This window comes from Panonychus citri, unplaced genomic scaffold (genome assembly GCF_014898815.1).
Source record: "Panonychus citri isolate SS breed McGregor unplaced genomic scaffold, ASM1489881v1 Contig00092, whole genome shotgun sequence".
Classification (NCBI taxonomy): Eukaryota; Metazoa; Arthropoda; class Arachnida; order Trombidiformes; family Tetranychidae; genus Panonychus; species Panonychus citri.
This window is the reverse complement of record NW_026515497.1, coordinates 1,093,540-1,120,651: the sequence shown is the minus strand read 5'-3', so window position 1 is coordinate 1,120,651 and position 27,112 is coordinate 1,093,540. Positions and strand designations below refer to the sequence as shown.

Genomic DNA, 27,112 nt, shown 5'->3' with positions numbered 1-27,112 from the left:
CCCGAACCATTGGCCAATCACATTCGAGAGAATAAAAGAAACCAAATTACGCGCGAAGTTTAAATTCTTTTTCTTTCCAACGGTTAAAATTTTTTTCTTTTTTTCTTCTTCTTCTCTTTAATTGTTTTCCATTCCAATTTTAATCCAATTCAATTTGCTTTTTAATTACATGTCATTAATTTCATCTCTGTTGGGTCTTCCACTTTCAACTGAGATTTAGATTAATTAAATTGTTTAATTTTTCTTTTCTTTTCTTTCTTTGGTGCTGTTTTCATTATTTTCATTTTCTTTTCGTTGGTTAGTTTAAATTGATTCGTGATTAGTTAATTGTTAGTTTTCTGTTTGGGTTTAGATTTTTAATCTTCTTGGTTGAAATTTTCTTCTTTGTTTTCAATTGGAAATTGTTACAAATTCAGTTTAAAATTTAAAGAGAATAATTAACTTCTTTTTCAACAGATGTCGCTACTTGTTTTTCTTTTGTAAATCATTTAAATTAAATGTAACACTTATCTTTTCAGCTCTTGGATTTTAAATATTCATTTATTGTAAACAATTAGTTAATTGTTTGTATCTTTTTGTTTTAATGAGTGATAATTTATTTTGTTTGGAAATTGGAATATTGTTGATTGGTTTGTAGAGTTTTTTCTGATTATTTGTTCTCTGTCAGTTGGTTCTTTTTTCTTGTGTGATTTTTGGGTTAACCAAAGAGAAAAGTGTTTCCTCCTCGAGGCGAAAATGTGACAATTTTGTTTTGAATTTTCTTCTTCATGGAGACAATTAAATTGGTGATTGATTATTATTCTAATTTTTTTTAATTCTTTGATTTTGGTGATGTGTCTATTTGTTGATCCTAATGACTAAATTCCAGATGTTTGATCTTCTCTTTTAACAACATCGGTGGCTGATGTTTTCTTCTGGTGAAGATTTTGGAGACTGCAAGTTGAGTTTGAAAAAGAGAATGAAAAAAAAAGACAAGGATGAGGAAAAGAAGAAGGAGTTAAAGTGATCATAATACATGTACACATGATTACCAAGAAGAAGAGACAAGGGAGATGGTTAAAGATCGATAAAGAGAGTATTGGTTGTCGGTTAAATGATCCATAGATCCTACTTACATGATTCTCCAATCTTAAGCACTCACACCATTACTCCAGCATCTTCATCTTCATCATCGTTATCGTCATCATTTCATCTTCCACCCTAAAGTAACTGGCTGCTCATTGACTGGTAATACAACTGCTTTCGTAACTCTGGCATTTCATCAAACACTTTCGCTCTCATTTCCAGCCAATTGTTAACAAATGCTTGATTAATTAGCCAAGTTCAGTCTATGATCTATTGTTGATGTCACGGAAAACCCTTAACAACGACAAAGCTTTTATCTTTCATCCTTTTCTGGATCATCATCATGGTTGAAGCTGAATTTCACCTTTTAAAGAGGAAGAGAGAGAGAGAGAGAGAGAGTAGGCTGATGAAAAAAGTTCCAAACTGCAACCAGAAGAAAGTCAAAGTTTGAATGTTGTGGTCAAGTTGATTGATGACAATTTCCCTTTGGGATTTTTTTTCTTGGTCTTTTTCTTGCAAACAAGAAAATTATCTTTCAAACAGTAACATCTACGATTTAAGGTAACGTTGAAACAAAGAATAAGATGAAAATAATTCGAGAAAAACAAACTAACCAAAACAATAAGTCATTCAGAATGTAAGTCAAGTGAAGTGAAGAAAAGCCTTTTCTCCTTAGAACTTTTTCTTTTCTCCATTTTTTTTATCTTGTTGTCTTTTTCGTGTCACTTTATTTTCTATTTTATTTTTTCCTCTTCATCTCTGGTGACAAATTTGATAACATTTTTTTCTCTTTTCTTTTTTTTCTCTCCATCACTTTGATCTAGATAATATTATCCAAAGGAAAACCTAAAATAGCCCATTGACCAGTTTTTCCATTGAAATTCGTTTCTTGTTTTTCTCCATCTACCCTGAGAATTGCTTTTTAAAACCAATTACCTTTTTGCAATCAAAAGTAAATTGTTTGGAACCTCAAATTAAGCAAGAGACAAAAAAAAATCGGAGTAATTTTTTCACGATCAAGGGAATTTGTCCAAGAAAAGAACACCAATCAAAAATCAAAATCTTCCAGAGAAATGAAAAGAAAATTCTTGATGATTTAACGATTGTAACGAATTAATAATTGTCGCCCAAATCTAATTACCTAAACAGAGCACGTATACACTAATTTCATTTATCGATCCAACAATCGAGAGCCAATTGTCAACCTCCAAAGGTGAGTTTTAATATCAAATTTCTGATTGTAATCAATACTAATTTGTTACTCTATTCTCATTCTATAGCCTCTTTTATATTCCAGATAAATCTGATTTTCTCACCGATAATGATAACGTTGAAAGCCACCAATACATTAATAATATACTATTGAATTTTCATCAATAGTTGCGAAAGAAAAAAAAAAGTTAAACCATATTGACTAATATTGGATACGAAGATGATAATGGTAATAACAATCAAAGTATATTAAAAAACAAGTTGATTGTTGCAAAAAGTTGGATCACGATCAAGGATGAGATAACTATTAGTTATCAGGAACACAATTGAATGAGGAAAATATCATTGGAATAAGAGACAAGCAAATGGAAAGAAATTGATTTAATAATTGACTGGAATGAATCAAAAATCATCACCAGCAGAGGATTATGAAAGAATCAAAGATTGAAGAAAAGTTAACAATTAATCTTAAAAGAATCTAAAGAAATGATCAAATAGATGGCGATAGTGACAGAAAATGACAGAATTGTGACAAAGCGCATTCCCAGTTTGAATATCTATCTTTTTCTTTATTTTTCAATTCTCTCTTTCTCTCCCTAATCATCATGATCATCGACATCATCAGACTCTTGGAATCCCAAAAGTATATATATACATTGGTATTCATCTTCTCTCTCTATTTTATCTCTCTCTCTCTCTCTCTCTCTCTCTCTCTCTCTCTCTCTCTCTCTCTCTTTTCATCCTGGTGAAAATATACTAACCTGAATGCGCATACCCACTGAATACCCATGTAATAGTTGAGTATGAGTGTGTATTCATCTTAACCAATTCCTCTCGTAAGAATTGTATTTTTTTTTGTAATAGTAGTAACTCTGTTATAAGTAAGATAATAATAATAATGATAAGTATGTTAGTATTATTATTATTATTATTATCACTTTTACCAAAGTGACTGTGAACTGTTCAACATTTAATAATAATTGTGGATGATTTTTCCTCTCTATCCCTGTATGTATATATTGTGATGATAACAATAATCATACCAGAGAGTAGGAACAACAATAATAATGCTAGATTGTTATTAGCATTATTATATTTCCAGAGGAATGAAAATTTTCAATAGTAACATGACTTTAACTAAATGTGATCTGCTCACTCATGATAACCCATAATAACTCAATCATATGTTATAACCAGAAAAGGGAAAATGAATTTGTCGGATGAATATTATGAAAAAAATTGATTCTTCGTACATCTAACATCTTTAATTATCAACAATCAACTATCATCATCATTAGAATGACAATTTTTGGATATTCGTACAAAAAATGTTCACCAATTGGTTACCAATCATCATTATTGTGATCAATGTTTATCAACTTAATTATGTGTATATAAAGTGTGATGATAAATTATTGTGATAAGAAAATATTTATACAAATGTACTTGAATTAATTGTGTTAATTAACTAAATTGTAAAATGTTTGTTGTAATTATCTAACCGATTCTTATGTAACTGTTTTCATCTTGACCATTTTCATCTCAATCTTTGGCTGGTTTTTTTTATATACATCATGCAATTTGATTGTAATTTAATTGTAACCATTTTAAGTTATCATGTTACTTGGATTATTGTTAACCAATTAACTCTAACAATCAAATCAATATCATCTCTTGGTGCTGATTGTAAATGTATTACCTTTCAAGATACTTACGGTAAAGAGTATGGTGTCTTTACCTCACCCAATTGGCCGATACCTTATGATGAAAACATTAACTGCCTTTTATACAATTTCGTTGCTCGTCCAGATCAAATAATCGAGGTGACATTTGATGAGTTTGATGTCCAGCGATCACATTTAGCGTAAGTTGAACAAAAAAAAACGAATTCGAAACGTCAACAATTAACTAATAATCGCTAAAAACAATCAGTTCAGCAAGAAAAAAAAAATGCGATTCACTAACTATTCAAACCTGAAACCTTGATCGTTAATTGTGTGGTTAATAACGATTAATGGTTAACTGCCGGTTCCCTTAATTGTTTCACTAAAAAGGTTATTAGCAATTAATTGCTGTAAGATAAATGATTTAATTCACATAGGAAGTGATATGAATCATATTTTTCCTTACGAAAAAAAAATTTTTCCTCTCTTGGTTGTTTATCGTTTCCCTCTTGGGTCATCATCATTAGGATGAGGTAATATAATCTATTAGTTAAAAGTGAGCTGGATTATGATGATGATCATGATGATGATGAGATTAACTAAGTGAATGAAATATTAATGGTTAAGATACGAGAGTTAATTCAGTAGGAAATAAAATTCATGGGAATTGATCATTGATTCAGTTGAATTGCCATCATGTTGTTGTTGTTTTTTATATTTCTCAGTCTCTTGTCATGAAGAGGTGGGGTGGGTGGGATGGCGGTGGATTATTATCCCTTATCATACACGCCCTATTATTATTTTCATCTTCCTACAGTTTTTTATCATCATCTTCATGAGAATCACTTTCAGGGTATTTTTTTGCTTCCTCTTTTTTCATCTTCATCTTCATCTTTTATCCTTATCATTATCATAGAGACATTATCATCTTAATGATTACAGAGAGAGAGAGAGAGAGAGAGAGAGAGAGAGAGAGAGAGAGAGAGAGAGAGAGAGACATGAACTTTCAAGATGTTGTGTTGTTTTTTCATCATTTCATCTAAACATTTGATTATCATGATGATTCTGATTTTCACCAAGTTACCATGACAAAAATAGCGAAATTGTTAGTTATCAGGTCTTGATTTTCCCGACGATAATGATGATTATCATTTTACTTTTGTTTCACTTGCCAATAATCAAGTTTACTGATGAAGCAATAAATTCATTCCTTTGGTCAATTAACAGTTCACATTGATTCAGTTAAGTTCAGTGATGATGATTATGCGGAGGAAGAGTGGGAGTGAGAAAGAGGATGAGATGGAGGAAGATGATAAAGAGGAAGATAAAGATGTAAAGAGAAAGCTACTGAGAAAGATGATGATTATAATGATGATTCATTGATCTTTAAGGATAACTCAGCATTTTATATACACATCTCAGAGTTTCATATGGATGGTGGAATTTATTTCATGAGAAAATAAGAGAGAATCAACTCAGAAAATCTGAGACTTGGAATAAGAATATAATATATAAAAAAGAGAGAATAATCGAATAATCGAAACAAGGAAAGAGAGAGAGAGAGAGAGAGAGAGAGAGAGAGAGAGAGAGAGAAAGAAAGAAAGTGAGAAAGTTCTCAATTATTCCTCATCATTTTCCCCTGAAAATCCTCATGAAGGAAAAAAAATCCAAGACAAAGGCTTAAAATCCCTCGATGGATTCAGTTTGATTATAATTCCTCTCTCACATGATGTTATGTCCACCCAATGATAATAACAATGTAAACAAAACCCATGATAGGCTGAGGAACATGATGATAAACATTACCCACCCTCTCCCCTGTTCCACCCTTTTTACCCACCTCATCCTCCCACAAAGATAAATGTTTACAGAAAAAATGAGAAAATGAATCTTTCTGATAAACTATCAGAACATTTTCCATAACTTATCCGGCAGATAAAGACATGATAACCAATGAACTTTAAACGATAAACTAATGATGAAATTTTCTCTTTTTTTCTCTCTCAAATTATCTCTTGTTCATTTGAATTAATTAGCTGTGTTTATGGTGATTTTGTTAAACTTTATCTTCATTTAAATGAATTTGCGATTAATGAGAAAACCCTTTGGAATCAAGTTCTATGTGGTAAAATCGTGGACATTGAACAAACTCACTATTCATCTGATTCTTGCCTTATGTTTGAATTTCATTCTGATTGGAGACATGGTAATAATACCGGATTCAGGGGAACTTATCGTTTCCTCGACAAGAGTAAGTATTATCATCTTTATCTTATCTTCCGCCTCCTCTAATCCTGTTACCTACAGATGATGACGATGATGATGATGATAAACTTTCTCATTTATCTCTAAGTTAAACATTAGTTGTATTGAGATGGAAAAGAAAAAGAAAGAAAAAAGTTCCAATCGAATTGAATTTACGAACTTTCCTCTCTCAGCTGAATCATTGATCCTTAATGTAAATAATTGAATCAACACGAAAATTATATTTGACCAGCAATTATCATCACTGACAATTAATTAATCTCTACAATTAGAGTGACAAGTTGAAAAGTAAATTTAATTTCAATGAAATATTTTCCTCAGGGCACAAAATTCATACTAATAATTAACAGTCTTTACTGATTAAGTTCATTATAATGATTAAAACTCATCAACATGATGATTTCCACATGATGATTATTATTAATCATCAAGGTTTTTTTTTCATCTCAACTCTAAATTGTTCATTTGATTGATCTTATTATTATTACTTGTTATTAATTGTTAACTGAGGGGTTTCCTTTACGTCTCTCTGACAATTAACTTAATTGTTGAGTGAACAATTTATTCATCACCCTTTTGATTGTGACAATTGATTAGTATCACACTTTGTCTTTAACCATTTACAATGTAAATCGTAACCATTGGAAGTTATTAGTTTATTGACAATGAATTTTTTTCCTACCGAAATTCAATGTTACCATTATGATATTATTCTGGTATCATGAATTTTATCCTGGTATCCCCATGGTATTCAATGATTTCTATGAATGAAATTGAATCCTGTGTATCATCATTGTCATCAGAATGATAATTCAATTTTTCATTGTTAATACACAATCTCCATGTGATCAGATGAATTGGGAATGATGAAAATACAAAAAAAAAGTTCACAAGAAAATATTAAATCAATGAAACTTTTTTCATTCTTTTCATGATATATATCATGAGAATCATGATAATGGTTAGAATTGAAATGATTCCTCCTTTTTTTCATCTTCTCTGCAACAAATAAAAAACAGTTATTTCTTAGTGTTCATGATAACGATGATGAGACTTGAATTTCAATCATGAGTTTCATTCAGAACTTTATCATAAATCGTTGGATTAAGATTCAACAATCATGAGAGAAAATAGTTATCATGTAAATAACAATTTAATCGTTTGAAACAATAGAACCTGAAGGTATGAATTCATTGGAATCCTCATGATTTCCAGGGGAAAAAAGCAGAAATCGAAATTTTTCAAATTCTCCATTTTTTTCGAACTCAAATTCTTACAGTGTTCGAATTCGATTCTCCATCATCATTATCATCTAATTTCTCTTTCTACTAGAACATGTTCTAACATTTTCTCTGATATACAAGTTCAGTATCTCCATGAAAGTACGAAAAAAGAACAATTTACTTTTTTTTCGTTTACTTTCTTTGTTAGAACATTTTCCTCGAACGATTGAATATTCTGTTGATATTCATGATATGATAATTAAGAATATTCATCATGAAAAAGATGAACATGGTTCATTGGAAATGAAATTATCCATGAAAGTGAAAGGTTCTCAGTCTCATACAATCAATATTCTTAAATAAGTCGATTCAATGAATAATTATTTCCATGATCATCGACTTTTCCCCTTCCGATTATTCAACTTTACCATGGGAATTTTGTTCGAACAAAATTTTTTCCATCTTTCCAAGTATTATCCTATTCAAAGAATCTCTATTCTCTATCTTTTTTCTAGTTCTAAAATTCTGACAGAGTTTGATGTAGAAATTACATCTTTATTGTCATCTTCATCTTCTCAAGTACATCAGAAGAAGAAAATTTTTCTTCCTTATGAGTCAGAACTTTTCCTTCTTTTAGTTTCGTAAACAGGGAATGGAAATGTTCTGTTATTGTTATACTTTCGAATCTCGAATCTCTCTCTCTCTCTCTCTCTCTCTCTCGATTAGAACGAGATTTTTTTTCTCTTTTCAAAATAAACTTGTTCAGATTCAGATTCTGATGAAGACGATGAGGAAAAGATAAAAATCAGAATTTTCTTTATCTTCTTTACAAACAAAATCCGTCATCATGTTGATTGAAAGTAAAAGCATATGATCAGTAAGAAGAGGTGGAAGATCTTAGAGAGTGGGGTGGATAAAACTGTCAAGAATAATAATATTTTCAAAAGAGAATCGAAGAAAAAATTTCCTCGATTTTCTCATTGGAATGAACATTTTGATATCTTCAACATCGTAATCACCACCATGAGTACTTATAATGTTTACCATTTTTGAATATCACCATGATGATGATAATGTTAAGGGTGGAATAGATTATTCTCAAGAATAAAATGAGAGGAGGAAAAAAAAACTTTTCTATCGATTGTTTCATGTTCGAGGAAAAAGTTCTAACTTGTATTAGATAAAATATCTGAGCACATTATGAATAAAATTCACTCACAATGATAGATAAATGTAATCATATCGTTGGATAACATGAGATGAAAGTTGTCAGAACTTTTCTCTTTCTTTCTTCTTGTTTCAGAACAGAAAATTCAATTCGAAATTGAAACTTTTCTATTCTCTATCTAATATTATGTTATCAATATTATCTTGTTATCTCATGATAATGTTTCATGGTCATTTACTGGTCATTTCTACCTTTTATCTTATCTGAAATCTCTTTTCATATTATCATTCAGTTCACCAAACATTCAACTGAATAAATCTGTTCCAATGGTTACATCTTATTACATGATAACATTATCATCATTTCATGTGAACTTGTTACTTTTTCAGTTCACATTTACAATCAATACCTTTAGATAAGTTTACCATGAATTTACAACTGAATTCTTGATTCCATAGATTAAGATAACATTAACTTGATTCAGAATAATAAAATTCTGGTTGATTGTTCAATCATCACGATGAAAATATAATAAAAAGGTCAACAAATTAATCCAGAATTTGGATTTAATTATACGAGTTTATTATTCATTTGAATTTGATTTGAATATCTGTCAACGATAATACGAACTACAGAACTTTTTAATTGATCGAATTTGTTTTGTTCTTTGTTATTTTTTTCTTCTAGAACTTTTTCAAACGGATGGACGATTAGAAGAGAATTCAAATTGTGATTATATTTTTGAAAGTTTACAATCGACAACAATCAACAGCAATAATTCAATTCAATCAACTGATTTATCGTCAATCAATAACAATACTAATGTAATATACGAAAGGATAACTCGAGGTCGATTCTATTCACCTCAATATCCATCTACTTACCCTAAGGGGGTCAAATGTTCATATACTTTTATCGGTCAACCATCGGAAAGGGTCAAACTTGTCTTTGAACATATTAGACTACAGAAAAGTGATTCAAGGTGAGTAATTAATCATGAATAAATTCATCAATCGATAAAATTAATTACAGAATTACTGATGATAAAATGAGTAGAAGATGAAATTTCCTCTTCAATCTGATCTGATATTTTTGGGTGTAAAAGTTTTGTTTTTGGGTGAGAAATGTTGAGATGATGAAGATTATGATGATGATGATAATGTTGATGTTGATGGTGATGATGGCGGTGGGATTTTACTGATTGATTTGTTCAACTTACATGGTGGATATTAAATTCACTCTGTAAGTTATTATATTAATGTGCCTAAGCCTTGATGAGCTTGTCAAAAATCATCATCAATTTAATTACATTGATGTTTTTATTTTTTCTTGATCATATTACCCTTGATTTGATGTATCAGCATCCTCATCATCCTCATCATCCAACCTTCGTTTGCTTATCACCATTAGATACCAACTTTTGATATAATTGATTTCTATTATATTGGACAGTAGCCAAGGTCACTAATGGGTCAACAGGAAAAAAATTGATGAGAAAGAAAAACTTTATCATGATTGTTTCCAGTGAACATTATCATCAACTCGAGGAAATAGTTATAAGGATAAAAATGAACCATTATCTTCAGATAATGTTATCTTTTCGTTGAACAATATCAACCTCATGAAATAATTAAGCTCAGAATTTACTTAGAACTTTTTTTATACTTTTTTGCCTTCGAAAAAGTTGAATCAAAACCTTAATCATTATTATCGTCTTCATGGTGAAGATCTGATGAATGAACTTTCTCTCTCTCTCTCTTATGTCTCTGGATGAAGCTAGAGAGATGAAAAGATTTGTAATTGAATCGAATAGGTAAAAGGTAAGAAAAGGAAGATAAATGTTGATACTAATGGAATTTTAATGAGAAGAAGATAAAATAACTGGAAGATAAAGAGATGATGATGATGATGATTTAAAAACAGTTAGAAAATGAAAAAGACCCAAGGGTAAGTTGATTAATTGAATTAACAGTTGACCTTCAATTCACAGAATTTCAACTGATTTTCATGAGAATTCAATCTTCATCACCATCTTCTTAATTCTTGCTTGGCTCATTTCCTTTTCCTTAGTTTCCTCTTTTTTATCAGTTTGTTTTTCCTTTTCTTTTCTTTAACTCCAAATGATAATCATCTAAACTTATTGTCTATCAATTCAATTTACAATTAAAGCTCAACTGCTTAGTAATTATTAGAGAGAAAATCATTATAACTAATTAACTTAAACAAATCACTTCGATTCACAAGAGTAAATCGGAAGATTGAAATTTCCGAGCTGCAATTAGAAAATTATCATCTTTCTCTCGATAATTTTTCTCAACGAAAAAATAGCGAAAAATGCTAAGCTTGAATTCAAATCTTCCATCGTTTTGATAATAATTCATTTCGATGTTTTCAATTGTGATGAACTCGAAAAAAAATCGAAACTTGTTCCTTATTTACTTTATCATGGAAATAGTTTATTTCGTACTAAATTGTTGTTGATAACAGGCAACAATTTACAAAGAAAAAAAATACATTCGATGAGGAAATTGTATCGAAGAATTGAATTGAGAATGAAATTCAGTTGTTTCCATGAAAGATAATGATATTTGTTCAATTCTCTTCCAGGAAAGTTCTTAGTCTCTCTCTCTCTCTTTTAAGAGCTTTTTGTTTCTTCTTCTATTTGAGACAAATTCGAAAGTTCCAATTGATTATGTATTCTCAAAGCATTATCGTGATTCTCTGAATACCCTGAATTCCTTTTTTCATTAGAATAGTAATTCATGATAAAAATTCTCAATACACTCAATATCCTCTTCCTTTCAACATCTTCATCCCATTTAATGGTCTATGTCACAAACAACGAACAACAATCAAACAATTAACTGATTTTCTTCAAAATGAAACATCCAATCCTTGAGTTATCGTAGAAAATTTTATTCCTAATGTTCAATATTTCAGAATCACAAATATCAAGTTAGATGTTTTCTTATTTCGATTTCAACAAAAACTTTTCTTTTCTCCCATGAAATCAGATTCCATAAGCTTACATGGTGATTAGATTTGATACACATAAATTACATGGAAATTTAATCTCTTTCCCTGTAAGAAAATTTTCCTCTTTCGATTCTGAAAAGAAACGAGAAAAGTTCTGATATCTGATATTCAGTCGCTTTCCCGATTCACCCTGATTGTTGAATTAATACAAAATCGGTAACATTGTTTTACCAACAATCAAATTTAATCATGTAGATTTAATCAATCAAATTGTTATCAACGTCCTTACATTTGAAAATTCATTAAGTGAAACAGAGTTAATTGTTTCTGTTAATTAAACAACAAATTGACAATCAATTAATTGTTAATAGTTAAACAATATTGGTAATGCATTAATTGAATGATAATGATCACTGTTGATGGATTAAGTTGATAATTAAAGGTTAAATTGTGACTCTACCTGTTTGTTTTTTAGACAAAAAATTAACTCAGTAATCAATTAAATATCCAAAGTAATTAACTAATTAACTAATTATTTCCTTTTTATTTCCAATTAATTTTGTGGCCAATTAACATTTCACCGATAATTAAATTAAACATCTTTTCAAATTGAAAAGTTGTTGATTAAATTTCACCAATAATATGAATCGGATAACAATTAGAATCGTCAATAAGTAATTAGATTGAACAATTTATCTCAACAATTAAAAGTTAAACCCATGTAACATATTCAATGACAATTAACTTAATTAACTTCTCTCTCTTTCTCTCTGAAAGTCTAATCATTAATCACTATAATCGGTCAAATGGTTTTTTGTTGTTAAGGTTAATTGAAAATACAAACAATTGAATTAAATTTAATTCCATTGATAAGTTAATCTAATTATTCATCTCTATCGATTAAATCTAATTGAGTTGAATGAAAGTGAAGATAATTACATGAAAAAAGAAAAAATTTGTACCAAAAGTTTTGTTCTAATAAACAAATTCGATGAGATGGAATCGAGAAAATCGATAACTGTTTCGATTTAATTTTTCAATCTAATTGTTTCGCTTTCATATTCTTACAGTTGTCTAAACAGTCCCGATGTGATTTATATCCATGATGGAGGAAATCAATCAGGTCCGGTTATCGGTCAGCTTTGTAATACCAACACGTTTGTCGAATTGGTCTCAACCGGACCCGATCTTTATATTCAATTTGTAAGCAAAAGTCATGCCCCTGGTCAAGGGTTCAAAGGGAAATTTTTCTTCGAGTCAACTTATTCATTTCCGGGTTCTAGTGGTCAGACCAATTCTCTTGAAATCCCTTCCACAGGTAAGAATAGATAATTGAATATCTATCGGTCAGTTATTAATGTAATTCTGTTTTACTCATTAGAACCAGAAAAGTCCAGAGACTCGCCTGGAGGTGGGAAAGTCGAGTCTGAAGCTCAGTCCATTTCGATTCAAAGTAAGAATGAACATTTTTCTTTCTTTCTCTCTCTCGCACTTTATCTGATTCTGTTTATCATGTATGTCATGTCAACCATTGACCCCTGGTCATTGATGATTTTCTAGTTTGTCATCTGATTTTATTTCCATTGTGAAAATGTTTTTCTCTTCCAATTTTTCTGGTTCAAGAAATGGAGCAACATTTTTCCTCCATTTCAACCGGATTTCCCTTTTCAGAACTTTTTATCAGAGTTCATTTCACCAACTGATTCACCTTCCACCCTCACAGATTTGAATTTCTGACAATAACTTCTGCTGCCATCTAGAGTAACTCAGAGGCAAGAGTTTATCATATGAACTTTTGGTTTTCCCCTTTTCCTCTTGTCAATGAGAAAAAATTTCATACCCATCAACTCATTTTACTGAATAATTATCATGATTGTTTCTGAAATGAAATGATAATTAAATCATCATGAGTGAATTCACAAATTGATCTGATGATTTTGTTTTGGAAAAAAAAATTCAAAATGATCATGAAATCATGAGTAATTTTCTTCATCCATACTACTCATGATGCTGAATATGATCTGAATTTTAATTCAAAGGGGAGAAACAAGTAAACCATCACCATGATGATAAGCTGACGATCAGTTTCAATTGTTTATCTATTTTTTTGAGTTTGTTGTTGAAATTTGAATTTTTCTCTCCATGAACTTGAATCATATTCATCAGATACGCTGCTTGTCATGCGTCCTCATGAAGATGCTGAGCATCAGATTTATCCTCCTGAGTTTAGAATCAAATATGTTTACATACAATCTTCATCTTCATCTTCATCCAACTGAATTACTTTTCCTTTTCTTTCCCTGGTTTCCAGATAAAAAAGGGAAGAAACCGAAAAAAAATCTGTCAGAATTTTCGTTCAGTTTCACCTTTTATTTTCTTTCTCATTCATCATCAAATTTCTTTCAAAAATTGAATCAGAACTTTTTATTTCTTTTCCAACTTCCATCGAATTTCAATCCATCGTCTTGTTCTCTCTCTCTCTCCATCTCTATCTTCATCTAATTTCACCCAAAGTTCTTAAGTAGTGTTTATGGTTACCTGGAGAGAGAGAAAAGAAGAGAACAAAAAATTCCAACTTAATTCATCATTCTCCTCATCTCATGATGATGATGAGCTTCGTAGTTTCATCATGAATCATTTTTGATCGTCTTTTTTGTACATATGAATTACAACATTGTGATAACTCAAAAATCATCAGAATTTTTTTCATCTCAACTTATCTTCTAGTTGATTATTTTTAAAGTTTCCAATCAAAGTTATTGTTCATTTGTTAATCATCTTAACAAATTGTTGCAAACCAAAAACAAGATTAATTCTAATCCGGTTACAACAATGTTACTATTTTATTATTGGATTTATCTCAAATCAATTGTTACCTTTATCTTCATGATAACCAAAGTTGATTCAATCCATTTTCATGGTAAGTTTTTCTTAAACAATGAACAATTTTCTCATATTCTGAGTTATCATGAGAAGAGAAAATTCTTGATAAAGTATTTTAAGAATATTCAGAAAAGCTTCAGGGGTTTCAGATGGAAAATTCAGTTCCATTTGTTTCTCAGATTCTGATTTCGTAATTGAACTAATCATGAAAATATAATTTCTCTGTCCATGTAACCTAAAGGCTTTTAGAATTCACTATTTTCACTCCACCTTGATTCTCATTCTAATGAATTTACTCATGACGATGATCATGATCATCATCAGAATTCAGAATTTAGAACTTGAAAAGGTGGAAATGAATTTCTTATCGATTCATAATCAGTACTAATGAGAATTTGAATGATCATAATTAAGTTAATTAATTGGAAATTATGGTCAGTAGATTATTTCAAGTGGAAAATAATGTTCACAATTTAATTGGATTTTAATTTTATTTTGATTACCATCAGATTGAAAGTAAATGTTAGATAATCAATTTGATTAGGTTATTATGTTTACTACGTTGATTAAAGTTGATTCAGTTTAAATTATTGATTACAATGTTTACAAATGATGACTACATGTTAACCCAAACCATTAAGTTGATTAAATTTTTATTGTTGATTATTTGACAAGATTGTCAGAGTATTACCTTTAATCATTGTTAATTTAGTAATTACAGAGATTTTGATTAATCACTTAACAATTAACCAAGAAAATAACATTTAATTGAAATTGAAAGCAAAATCAGCAAGTTTTTCCAAGAGAATCAATTGATTAAATTAAGCTAATTGTTGGCAGGATAAAAAGTAATTAAGACAATTAATCAATTCCTTTACTTTGATAGTTTAGCAAAAAAAATTCTCCATCCAAAGATATTAAACTAAACATTATCCTTGAAGAGTTAATTGTTTAGCAATAAGTTGATTTTTCAAAATCAAAATTTAATTGTATTTAAATACCTTTAGATATGAACAAATTGATTGTCCACAATTAATGATCAGTAACTTGAGTGATTAACTTTTCCTACTATTGGCAAGTAACAATAATAATAACATTGCAACTTCAGCTTGAATCTGTAAACAGTTAAAAAAGTTGATTAGTTGATTGTCTTTGATTAGTTAATTGTTGATCACCTTAAAGTAACTCCATGAACAAACATTGATACACCAATAGACAATGAAAATGTTTCGATCAACAAGATAATCCAGAACAATTAACGATCTAATCTTGACCATTGGACTGATTGATTTAGATGGATGAAGAGATCGTCTAATTTGATTAACTGATTCATCAAACTAATTGTAAAGGAACAAAACAAATAATTAGTAAATTGAACGATAAACTTATTCAAATATCCCGATCGAATTGGATAAGATGTTACCTTATGTTGTAGGTAAATTCCGGGGATAAAATTAATCGATTGTCCATAAAAAATGGTCAGCGAACCAAGAAAAGTGACCACAGCTAAAATCGGACCGGAAACGTTTGCGAAAAACATTAGATACAACATCAAAGTCTCGGAAATAAAAGTGGACATAAAGATCGTGTTATTAACTGGACACCAGAAGAAATCAGATTGATTGATTTCTTTGCATAATTTAATCACTTGATCAATGAATTGTAGTAAAAGAGATTCATTAACGGCGATTGAAGGTAAATTATTAATTCGATCAAGATTAACATGTTCAACTGAACGATGGTCAGTTGATTTAAAAGTCTGAGTTAACCGAGCAAACCGATGACCACAATAGTAAAGGTAAAATCCCAATAAACAGGCAAAATTTATCTCCCAAGCTGAGACAATATAACCATGAAAACCGGTGAATATTGAATTGATTAGAGTTGCCGGTAGATAATCAATCGGAAATCCAATGATAATTGAGACATAATTTCCCCAAGCGGCAAAAGTACCGGAAAAAAGGAGTAATTTTAATCCTTTGTGTGTCCAGTTGATCACTTTCTGTAGATGGTCATCTTGGTGTGTATAGCGAGCTTCAAGAATGGTCAATGGTTTAATCCAGTGTTGTAATCGAATTGAATAATTTGACCTGTAGAAAATGTAACGGACAATCGTACTGACCACTGACCATTTGAAAAACACCAATAGAAACCAGAAACCAGCGTTACCCATGTAAACGGTTGGATCGGAAAGGCTTATCATCAGGTCTCGGTCGCTTTTGAAAATGGCCATAAATAGATATTTACAGGTACCGATGGCGATACTTGGCCAGGCCAGAATATAAAACCACCAGGAAACACTTGCTCGATCGTAACCAGTTCGAGGTAGATAATCAAAGTTGAGTAAATGCTGATGGAATAAAACTTTTATATTCGGATAGTCACTTCTTGAATTGACCTTTAATCGACTATTGGAAAATAATTTACCGTTAATTGTACTCATGGAATCACAATTAAAGGGATGGGTTGACATTCTGTTTCCTCGAGGTTTTTGTTACAATGTTTTCAAGTGTCAACTTTTAGGTCTCTCGATGAATTGAAAAGTTTCAAATTGTAATCGAAGCTTAAATTTGCATGTTAATTGTTAATCTTTTTGTTTATGTTGTTTGAAACAATAACATGATTAAATTGATAACAATTTAGCTCTTGTTGAGTAAATTTTACTCTTGAGATGTTGATTGTTACATTACACACGATCAAATTGTTAAAATTTCGTCCACTTTGAACTCATATCGATAAATTGTTCAATTTGAACTGAATTAAGAATATTAATCGATATTAATAGAAAATATTATTCATCAATAATCAACTTAAATTATTTGTTTACTTTTATATTGTTACACAATCTTAATCAATTCTCACCCGAATACAATTGTAATTATGTCTCCCTGATCACTAATTAGTGATTAACTTGATCTGGGTGTTAATTAAACAGTTTTTGTTATTGTTTTTTTTGGATAAAATTAAACAAACTAATTAGCTGTTCATGATTAGTTGAAATTAATCAAAGTAATTAATTTTTGACGTAATTAAGTTTCAAATGAATTAACCCTTAAATTAGTTGATTGTAGATCATATCGATTGGTTTATTTCCGTTAAATTGTTTACATTATTTTTTGATGGTTAGTTAAGTATTATAACAATTAACATCGTTTGCTATTTGATAACAATAGTAACAATAACATTGCGACTTCAAGTTGAACCTGAGTAAATGGATTAAGTTGATTAGTATGGATTAGTGTGGATTAAGGATTAAATTGTTTATCCTTTTACCTTTAAATAGCTCCAAGTATCAACATGGACACACCAATAGACGATAAAAAGATGACGATTAATCAAATGATCGAGAACAATTAATGATCTAATCTTAGTGATTGGATTAATCGGTTTATCTGAATAGATACATTTACTAAGGTCATTGATTGTATTGTCAAACTAGAAAAGAAAGGTCAGCAATTAAGAGCAATCAATTGGATTAATGACTTACTTTGTGTTGGAGATAAACTCCCGACATGAAATTGACGGAGTTCCCATAGAAAACGGTCAAAATGCCGCCGAGATAAATGACCGCTAATAAGAGGGAATCATTTATCTCGGCGAAAAACATAAGGTACAAAAGTATCGTTTCGGCGATAAAAGTACCCATAAAGATCGTATTATTGACCGGATACCAGAACTTTTCTGATCGATCAATTTCTTGGCACAATTTGATTATCTTATTAGTGAAAGATTCAAACAACTTTCTATAAGTTGATTGTTTGGAGGAGTTTGAACAGTTAACGGAGGTTAAAATGAACGATCGTCGGAATAAGGTACTTAGTCTTGTGAACCTAAGGCCACAATAGTATAGATAAAATCCTAACAAGAAGGCAAAGTTAACCTGCCAAGCGGCCACAATATAAGCGATGAAACTTGTGTTCAACGCGTTGATTAAGGTCAACGGAAAGTAGCCGATTGGTGCACTAAATAGTATTTGGACTGAGAGTAACCAACCGGCGATCGTGGCTATTATGATGATAGATTGGAATCCAATGTAAATACAGTTGACCACGAATCGAAGTTGAACCTTTTGAATGTTATACCGATGCTCGATAATTGTTAACGGGTGAATCCAGTGCTGCATTCGAGGAGTAAAAGTGGACTTGTAATAAAAGTAACGGACAATGGTCGCAATCAATGTCCACAGGAAAAGTACCAAAAGTAACCAGAAACCAGCGTTTCCCATGTTAACCGTCGGATCGGAAAGTAACATTGATAGATTGAGGTCACTTTTAACCAAGATCATTGTCAAAAATTTTAAAGTACCGAAGGCGATACAAGGCCAGGCGAGAATATAAAACCACCAATTAATTGTTCCGTGAGTGTAATTAGTTTCAGGAAGATAATTAAAGTTAACTAAATGTCGATGGAGTAAAAATTTCATATTCGGAAATTTCATCTTCCAAATGAACATTATTTGTTTCAAGGATCAAACAATTAATATATTGTAACAATTTAATTGGAAATTCAATTTATTAGTTTGGAGTATTTTAGATAAATTGATGAGTTACCCAAAAGTTAATTGTTGACTAATTAAATCAATATTTTCTTTTTGTTATGATTGATTGTTGATCAGCTATTTATTGATTAATTGTCCACAAGTGATCATGAATTATTTAACTGTGTTTAAAAATACAATCGATTATCATTTTTAAGGCGAAAATCAAATTAATATTGATTAGTTTCTGATGGATTGTGGTGAATTTAGATAAATGATTAACGAAAATAACGATCAATTTCAATTTCGATAAAATTTTTGGAAAAAAATCTCCCCTGATTGTTGATCATGAGAAAAGAAAACTAGTTGATTATTTTTCTTTGTTGGAGAAAAAAAGTTGATTCAATTTCCGGGTAATCTATTTATACTTTCATTTTCACTCTCAACTCCTTTTCCGGTTCTTCTTACGATTCAGAGTAACATGGTGATGGTTTTAAAGCTAGTGGGTGATAATTGATAGGTGCATGAGGGTGGGGATCAAAAAGTTCAGTTGAGGGAACTATTTTTTCACTTCATCAATCAACAAATGTAAGTTATTTGATATTACATGAAGATTCAGGATTTTCGGGTGTGAAAACAACGAGGATCATGAAGGTAACATGATGGGAGATTTGATTCAATATCACCACATGAACAGTAACCATGAACTTGGTGTAATAGTAAGAAAATGATATGAAATTCAGAATTCAAGAGAGAGAGAGAACGATAAATTCATCATGAAATATGAGAAAATTTTTTCTTTTTTTCATGAAACATGAAGTTCTGTTGAAAGAGAAAATAATTTTCAGGGTAATATTATATCTTCACACTCCGACTCAGTTGTTTAACAACTGAATCAACTGAATATAAGATAAGATCAATCAATCAGAATTGGTGATTACTTAATTGTTACAACAACATTAAATCAACTGTTTACAATTATTACGATAATGTCTTGATTGAAATTTATTAATATCGATCATTAAATTGTAAAATTATTTGCGAAACTTAATTAGCAAGATGATAAGTTTAAATTTGTAAAAAAAATGTTCTAAATTGTTATGATTACTTTATATTCATAAATTAATAAATTGAATATTTTCTGAACCATAATAATCGTGATGACGATGATGAGGATAAATTTAAATGAATAAATACTGAAAGGGGAAGTGGGTATTCATTCACCTTGATGGTTAATTCCTGGAATTATTATCATGATATTTGCAGTGGGAAAATTAGTCATGAAATTTTGATTATTTATGTTTCTATTTACTCAGAATTTTCATCAACCTCTGAATACTCAGTTGGGGAAAAGTTTCCAGGGTTGAATTCATATTCCTCCATGAATCCATGATATTACATAGTATGAATTTCAGTTTAATATTAATGAAAGAAAAAGATTCTTATTTATTTCCATGATGATTGTTGGTAAATTGGTGATAATTTATCTTGAATACGATTCAATATTCATCATGTATGTAGATTAATATGATTGTTGAGTTGATTGAATTGTTGAAAAAAGTTAAATTTGTTGATTGTGTTGACGGGAAAGATTTAAACTTGATTATCAAATATTGAGTAAAGAAATTGGATTAAATTAAATTGTCCATTAAACATACGATTCAGTTATTCAATTTGATTGTTACAATTAATTGGATTGAGTGGCCAATTCAAATTGTTGTTGTTGTTGGTTAAATTTGATTAAGTTTACAATTTTTTTCACTCAAGTTAAGATCAAGTATTTGGATTCAAATTAAAAGTTATGAGCACTTTGTTAGGGTGATTTGAATTACCCACCGGTGGGTAAGCTCAGGTTAACGGTGGTTTTCAACTGTTATCTTGATATGTTTATATTCATGTGGATAAATTTGATTCAGTTGAAGTTTTTAGCTGATTAACAATTTACCTGAATGTTATTTACATGTTAGTTTGTATCAAGGTGAATGAATTTATGGTGGATTTCACTGAATTCTGAATTTGTTTGGGTTACATGCAATTACGTTGGAGTGAAAGTATCATGAAAATAATGATAGAGTTCAATTGCATCTGAATGTGCAGAATTTATATGTAATCATGAATGATGAAAACGATTCATTTTCATGGTGGAAATAAAAAGAATGAATTTTTTTTCCTCCTGATTCTTGGAAATTCATGAGGATTTTTAAAGTATATAAATTGATGAAATGGGAGTTTATTATGTTTACGATTTAGATTGTAAATAATCAGCTGATGTTAGTTGATAACATGATGAATTCATGAGGATTGGAACTTGATTATCCCGTTGAGAGTAATTATCATTAGGTTGTTTTTTTTTCTCGATTCTCATGAATAAAAGTCTCAATCAATTGCAACTCTCTTCCCACTCTCTGAATTTAGGTGTAACTTTTTCCCTCTTCAACTCAGATTCAGTTTTTACACCTTTGGGGATAATTCTGACTCAAGAATCAATTGTTTACATGAAGTGCTGATTATCTGAATATTATGATAACATGATGAAAGAAAACAAGTAAATAGAACTTTTGATCTTCCAATGATTCAGATTATCACCATGATTCATGTGGATTCTCAATGAGTAAAAAACTTCAACTCAATGAATATTATTGAAATTGGAACTTTTTTTCTTTACTGAACAAAAGTTGACAATTGACGAAAGTTAAATCAATTAATTAGATTGATCAGTTTGATTATCAGCTAATTAATTGTATATAAATATAATATATAATTAACCTTTGGGTAAAAATGTTGATTAATTAGTTTACACTAATTTAGCTGTGATACTTAGACGATCATAATAGTAATGACAAATAGCCGTAAGGTTTTGATTATAATTAATTTGATTTTGAGATGGAACGAAAATTAGATTTATATATTTTGATTCCTTCCCACGGAAACTAATTGTATTCAAGATTATTTTCAGGGTAAATGTATAATAATAACAATCTGAATGGGGTAAAAGTTCAGGGTTGAGGTAAAGGATGAGGAGTGAGAGTGGGAATGATTCAGAGAGTGGGTAAGATATAAAACTTTTTCTCCTGCTTGAATAAATTATCAAGTTGAAGAAACAATTTCCATCATGTATATAAGAAACATAGTAAAAGGTTCAGGTTAGTTGACCTAATTTTCTTCATCTTTTTTTTTCACCAGAATTCAGGGTGGATTCATTTTTCTCTCCATAGGTAACTAAACTTTTCCTTCACGAAAATTGGGTGAAAGGAATTGAAAGGAAGAAGAAAAAAGAAAATAAAAGATAATAATTTTCTTCCTCAATAGTAAATTGTATGAGAAAACAACAACAATCTTTTTCTTTCATAAATTTGATTAGCAAAATTTTTCTTTCACTTCGCAAAAATCAATAATCTAATTAATAACAATTAACTTTTCGATTCATTAGCATTCGCGCCATCTATTAAGACAATTAGTCGTTTTCTCTTAATATCGTTTTTCCATCTCACTTGATTATCTTTTTGTTTAATGAGCAACAATTTGTTCAATTGAAATGGAAGATTTTGTTTTTAATTAGTTCAACTAATTCAGTTGTAAACTGTAAGTTTGTTTCTATTGTGAATGATTAATTACTTTTCTTATGTAACATAATATAATCTATGAGCTTTTCTATGAGCTCATGATAACAGGTTGAATCTTTTTCCACATCAAATGTTGATCTCTAATTGTTTTTAATTTGCTAAATTTTAAATTGTTTTCTTTTGGTTTTATTACCTGATTTTTAGGTGTTAATTGCGATGAAACTTTCAACAGTGATACAATTAAAAATGGAACCTTCTCTTCACCCAATTATCCAAATCCATATCCAGCCAACGTTCAATGTAAATACAATTTCAATGGGCGAGGAAAAGAAAGGGTTCAGATAATGTTTTCCGATTTTCATGTGTACAAGCCTGATGATTCATCTAAAGAGTAAGAAATTTATAAGAATAATATCATTTTGTTTCATGGAGAAAAATGAATCATTATTGATCAGAATCTTTCTCAGCTAATTCCAAGGATTATTGAGCTATAAGTTCAACATTAACATTATTATCACCATGAAGATGCTGATTACAACTTGAGCCTGGAAAATGATACATACGATTTTTATATTTCGAGTGATTGATTAATTGATTGAAATATTTTCCATATACAAAATGTGTTTGTGTTAATTTTAACGAGCATCTTGATAGGAATGAACATTTACCGCTTGAAATAATTCATTTAATCTCTTCCATGGTGGTTAATAAGGAGAAAGAAAATTTTTCTTTTGTTCTAATAACTAAAGTTCAGGATGAAAGTCAATTTTACATAATCATCACACCATTTTCTAATCATGATGATGATATAAATTGATGTATTACTAAGATAATAAACAAATTCTCATCTATGAACATAACGTTTATACTGTAATTTGTTTCTTTCTCCCCATGGAAATACAAATTACCTGAAGAAACTTTCAATATAATGATTCCATTGAGTTAATGATTCCAAAAGAGAGCCTAATGATCAATGATGTTAATTTATCTTCTTTTTTTTTTCCTCATCTTCCTCAATTTCATCAATTCTCAGCTGTGATGGTGCTGATGTTGTTATGGTTTTCATAACAATCAACGGACAAAAGGAGCGACTGGATAACCTTTGTGGGGACACTTTACCTCTCCAATTAATGTCCAACGGTCCATCAATGACCGTTGAATTTAAAAGTACAGATAATTTTGAACAATTTCGAGGGTTCAAAGCTGATTATCGATTTGTAACAAGTAAGTCGAATCAATATCGTATTCATATCGTTGCTCTCTATCAATACAACTTCCATAGGTGTATGTTGACCTTTACTCTTAAAGTCATTCTAATGGACAACTATGGTCAACACAAAGGATAACTTAACGATCTCTTTTTCTAAACATCTCTTATATCATTGTAATCGTAATCATTATGTATCATAATCTTTTCTTCTTCTTCTTCTTCCTTACATCATCAAGAATCTTCAATATTTTCTCTCAGAGAAAATCTGAAATTCTCTGGCCATTACTGTTCATAATCAATATAAACTCATGGAACTTGCATCATTTGATTTAATGATGATTTTCGGAGGATTTTTCATTCCTTCTCATATTATTATTAGCTAAATGTTGGCTATTAATATGTGAGATTGGAAATAACTAATCAAACCGAAAAGATAACTTGTGCAATTGATTTTACTAGCAATCTTTTCACTTGAGTGATACTTTTCATCTAATTAAATTAACTTGTTCCAGAATTAATTGGCATGGATTGATATTGATTCTCGTCTTAGGAACTCACCTTTTTTTTCAATGAAAAGATAGAGAGATTTGGGAACAAATATATATCCAAACAATCAGCAATTGAAACAGAAACATATTGATCTAAATCACACTTATCTCATTAGTGATGATGATGGACACTCACCTTGAATGATGAAATTAACTTGGAAGAAGATGATGAGGACAAAGACGAGGAAAAGGAAACGGAATAAAAAGAAAGATGATAAAGAAAAGATAACTGTAAATGGACAGAGTGGATATCCAATTAATTTCATTCTCATCACCATGAGGAAGAGAGAGAGAGAGAGATAATCTTTTCTTTTCATGATGATAAGATGATGAAGAAGATACATGGAAGAAGAAGAAGAGAATAAGAAAAGCCTCTTTCTTTTTCACTTTCTTTTCCGATATAAATATTTGCTTTTCATCTTTTTCTTAATCTTCATCATCTTCAGGTGAACAAAAAAACTCCCAGTAAATCTCATTGGATTAATATTAGACTGATTTAGTTAAACATAAGATGATAATGATGATACTTATTCAGAGATTGTTACTTTTTCCTCATCCTCTTCATCCTTTATTTCAACTCATCTTTTCTCATGTATCATTATCATCTTCTCATCATCTTCTCATCTTCTTCTCATCATCTTTTTCATCGATTTTCTGATTTTTCTCCTCACTTAATGTTATCAATTCAATTCCATCACATTGGTTCACACTTTATCTCCATCTCCTTTCCATCCTCATCTTCATCATCATCAAAAGTGAATCTAATTTATCTGCAAATCATTTTGATGGTTTTTGACAATCAATCGTTTCCCTTTTAGAAACAATCATTTGATTGTTAGAATTTTCCATCAAGTAATTTCCATCTAATTTGAATTTACTCTTGAACTAATCTTTACTATATTTAATCATAAATTGTTGTATATTATCCTGAGTAAGATTATCATGATGATGATTACGACAACTGATTTAATAAAATGAAAGTTTCGATTGTTAATCAATATAATAACTTTTCAGAATCTTTATTCAAACATGATAATGTTTTCGTTTCATTGCCTCCAATAGATTTTGGTATTACCGCTGGTATTCAAGATTCGCAATCAGGTAAATTGTTTTTCTCATCTTGTTTGATACTTTTTTCTAATTGTTCTCTTTTGTTTGATTTAATTGTTATCCAGTTTGTGGGTTCATTTTTCGAAGCTCTGATCGCTCCAATGGGTCATTTACATCACCGAATTATCCTGGTCAATATCCTCGAGACACCGAATGTCATTATTTTTTCTTTGGAAATCAATCTGAACGAGCTCATATCACCTTTGCTTATTTCGACATCGAAGGAGTTACACCGTAATTATCTTAGACTAATCAGTCAATCGATTAACTAATCGTTAATATTAATAAATTTCCAATCAATTCTCTAGATGTACTACCGAAACCGCGAGTGATTATGTTGAATTTTCAAATTATCGGACTGTCGACAGGAAGATACCCCGACATTGTGGAGTGAAAAAGCCGAAAACCATTGAATCGGATGGTGACTTTTTCCGAATTACATTTAAATCAAACGATCGTTTCGATGGAACTGGATTCGAAGCATTTTACCAATTTAGAGGACCCGAAGGTAGTTAAAGATTAATCATTTACCAGAATTTTTTCCTTTAATTTCTTAGGATTAATTATCCATCAATCATGATCATTTTTTTATGTATCCAACTGGTTGACAATCTAATTAATTGTTTGATGTTTTCATTTTTACTCCTCGTTACCTCAAGATGCCTTCAATGTTAAACAAATTCGTGGACTATCATCAGGAATCAATGTTCACATGAAATTCTGGAGGAACTCAGTTCTTTCCGCTGGATTAACTCTGTCAATCATGATCATGAAATTATTGGTTGTTTTATGAAACAAGAGAATGAGAAGAAGAGAGAAGAAGATTTTATTTTTTTTCTTTACTTCTCTATACTTTCTATTATCATCATTGTCTTTCTATCAATTGTCATCTCTATCATCACCTTGAGCAAATATCGATCTTCTCAATGGATGCGGAAGTTAAATCAAATATTATCGAATTGATAATTGGTCCAATGATGGAATGATGAATCAAAGGATTAGGTTCATCCCTTGATGTTGACGGAGGAATTAAAGATAATCAATAATCACTCAATTTACAGAAAAACATGATGATGGAAAATAAATTGATGATGATTTCTAATTGATTAATCTGACTAGAAACGAATCAATTTACAACTAATTGTTAAACAAGGAAAGTTGTTCAACATAATTGAGAGATTCACATCGCAATCAACTAATCAGTATTCTGATTGAAATAGCCATCGATGAACACGGTTATTGACGACTAAGATATGGACCAATCAACGGAATCAGATCAAAGTTAACGATGGCAAATATAATAACACAATTAACTTAATTAACTAGGCAGAAGAAGAAACAAAATTATGGTTGTTAATTAATTATGTGTCTCTTTTGTTTGGCAGGGAAATTTGTTTCTCTGTTTTAATCCGCGAATTTTACTATTAAAATTGTAATCAACGCAATTAAGTTGCTTTCAGCTGTAAAATCAAGTGTAAATTGTTATCAAAAATGAAACAATATTTATAATTAACAAGAAACTTAAACTGTGCAATTTAATATGATAGCTAAATAATTAAGTTACAATTACTATTGTCTCTCGTTTTTCGGTATCAAAATATCGCCTTTTTTCCGAAAATTAAAATTCAAAATGTTTTCTAATTACAAAAATTGAATGTGCTAAATTCATTCCAATCAAAGTAATGCAATCACATTGATTAACTTTAATTGTCAATTAAAAAAACAAAATCTTTCAAAACGGAAATGTG

At 30.0% G+C, this 27,112-nt stretch overlaps 1 protein-coding gene across 3 annotated transcripts; it reads left to right on the top strand.

Annotated features, from left to right (window-relative positions):
- Positions 1 to 529: 529 nt before the first annotated feature.
- LOC128387634 (suppressor of lurcher protein 1-like) lies at positions 530 to 27,048 on the top strand. 3 transcript variants are annotated; one of them, XM_053346863.1, is made up of 13 exons: positions 530 to 1,626; positions 1,890 to 2,278; positions 2,363 to 4,141; positions 5,978 to 6,192; positions 9,285 to 9,579; positions 12,644 to 12,891; positions 12,955 to 13,026; positions 22,701 to 22,887; positions 23,530 to 23,720; positions 25,317 to 25,355; positions 25,430 to 25,598; positions 25,673 to 25,872; positions 26,024 to 27,048. In XM_053346863.1, exons 3-13 carry the CDS (start codon positions 3,852 to 3,854, stop codon positions 26,155 to 26,157), a joined length of 2,040 nt encoding a protein of 679 aa, XP_053202838.1. In that variant the 5' UTR covers positions 530 to 1,626; positions 1,890 to 2,278; positions 2,363 to 3,851; the 3' UTR covers positions 26,158 to 27,048. The 3 variants fall into 3 exon arrangements, with proteins under 3 accessions (XP_053202838.1, XP_053202836.1, XP_053202837.1); XM_053346861.1 differs by having other exon boundaries at positions 2,346 to 4,141; XM_053346862.1 differs by having other exon boundaries at positions 530 to 1,702; positions 2,346 to 4,141.
- The last annotated feature ends 64 nt before the right edge of the window (positions 27,049 to 27,112 follow it).

Coding starts and splice junctions, on each gene's coding strand:
- LOC128387634 (XM_053346863.1), top strand. CDS start 3,852: ATGCAATTTGATTGTAATTTAATTGTAACCATTTTAAGTTATCATGTT. Junction 12,892..12,954: donor TCTTGAAATCCCTTCCACAG/GTAAGAATAGAT, acceptor TTTACTCATTAG/AACCAGAAAAGTCCAGAGAC. Junction 13,027..22,700: donor TCAGTCCATTTCGATTCAAA/GTAAGAATGAAC, acceptor CCTGATTTTTAG/GTGTTAATTGCGATGAAACT.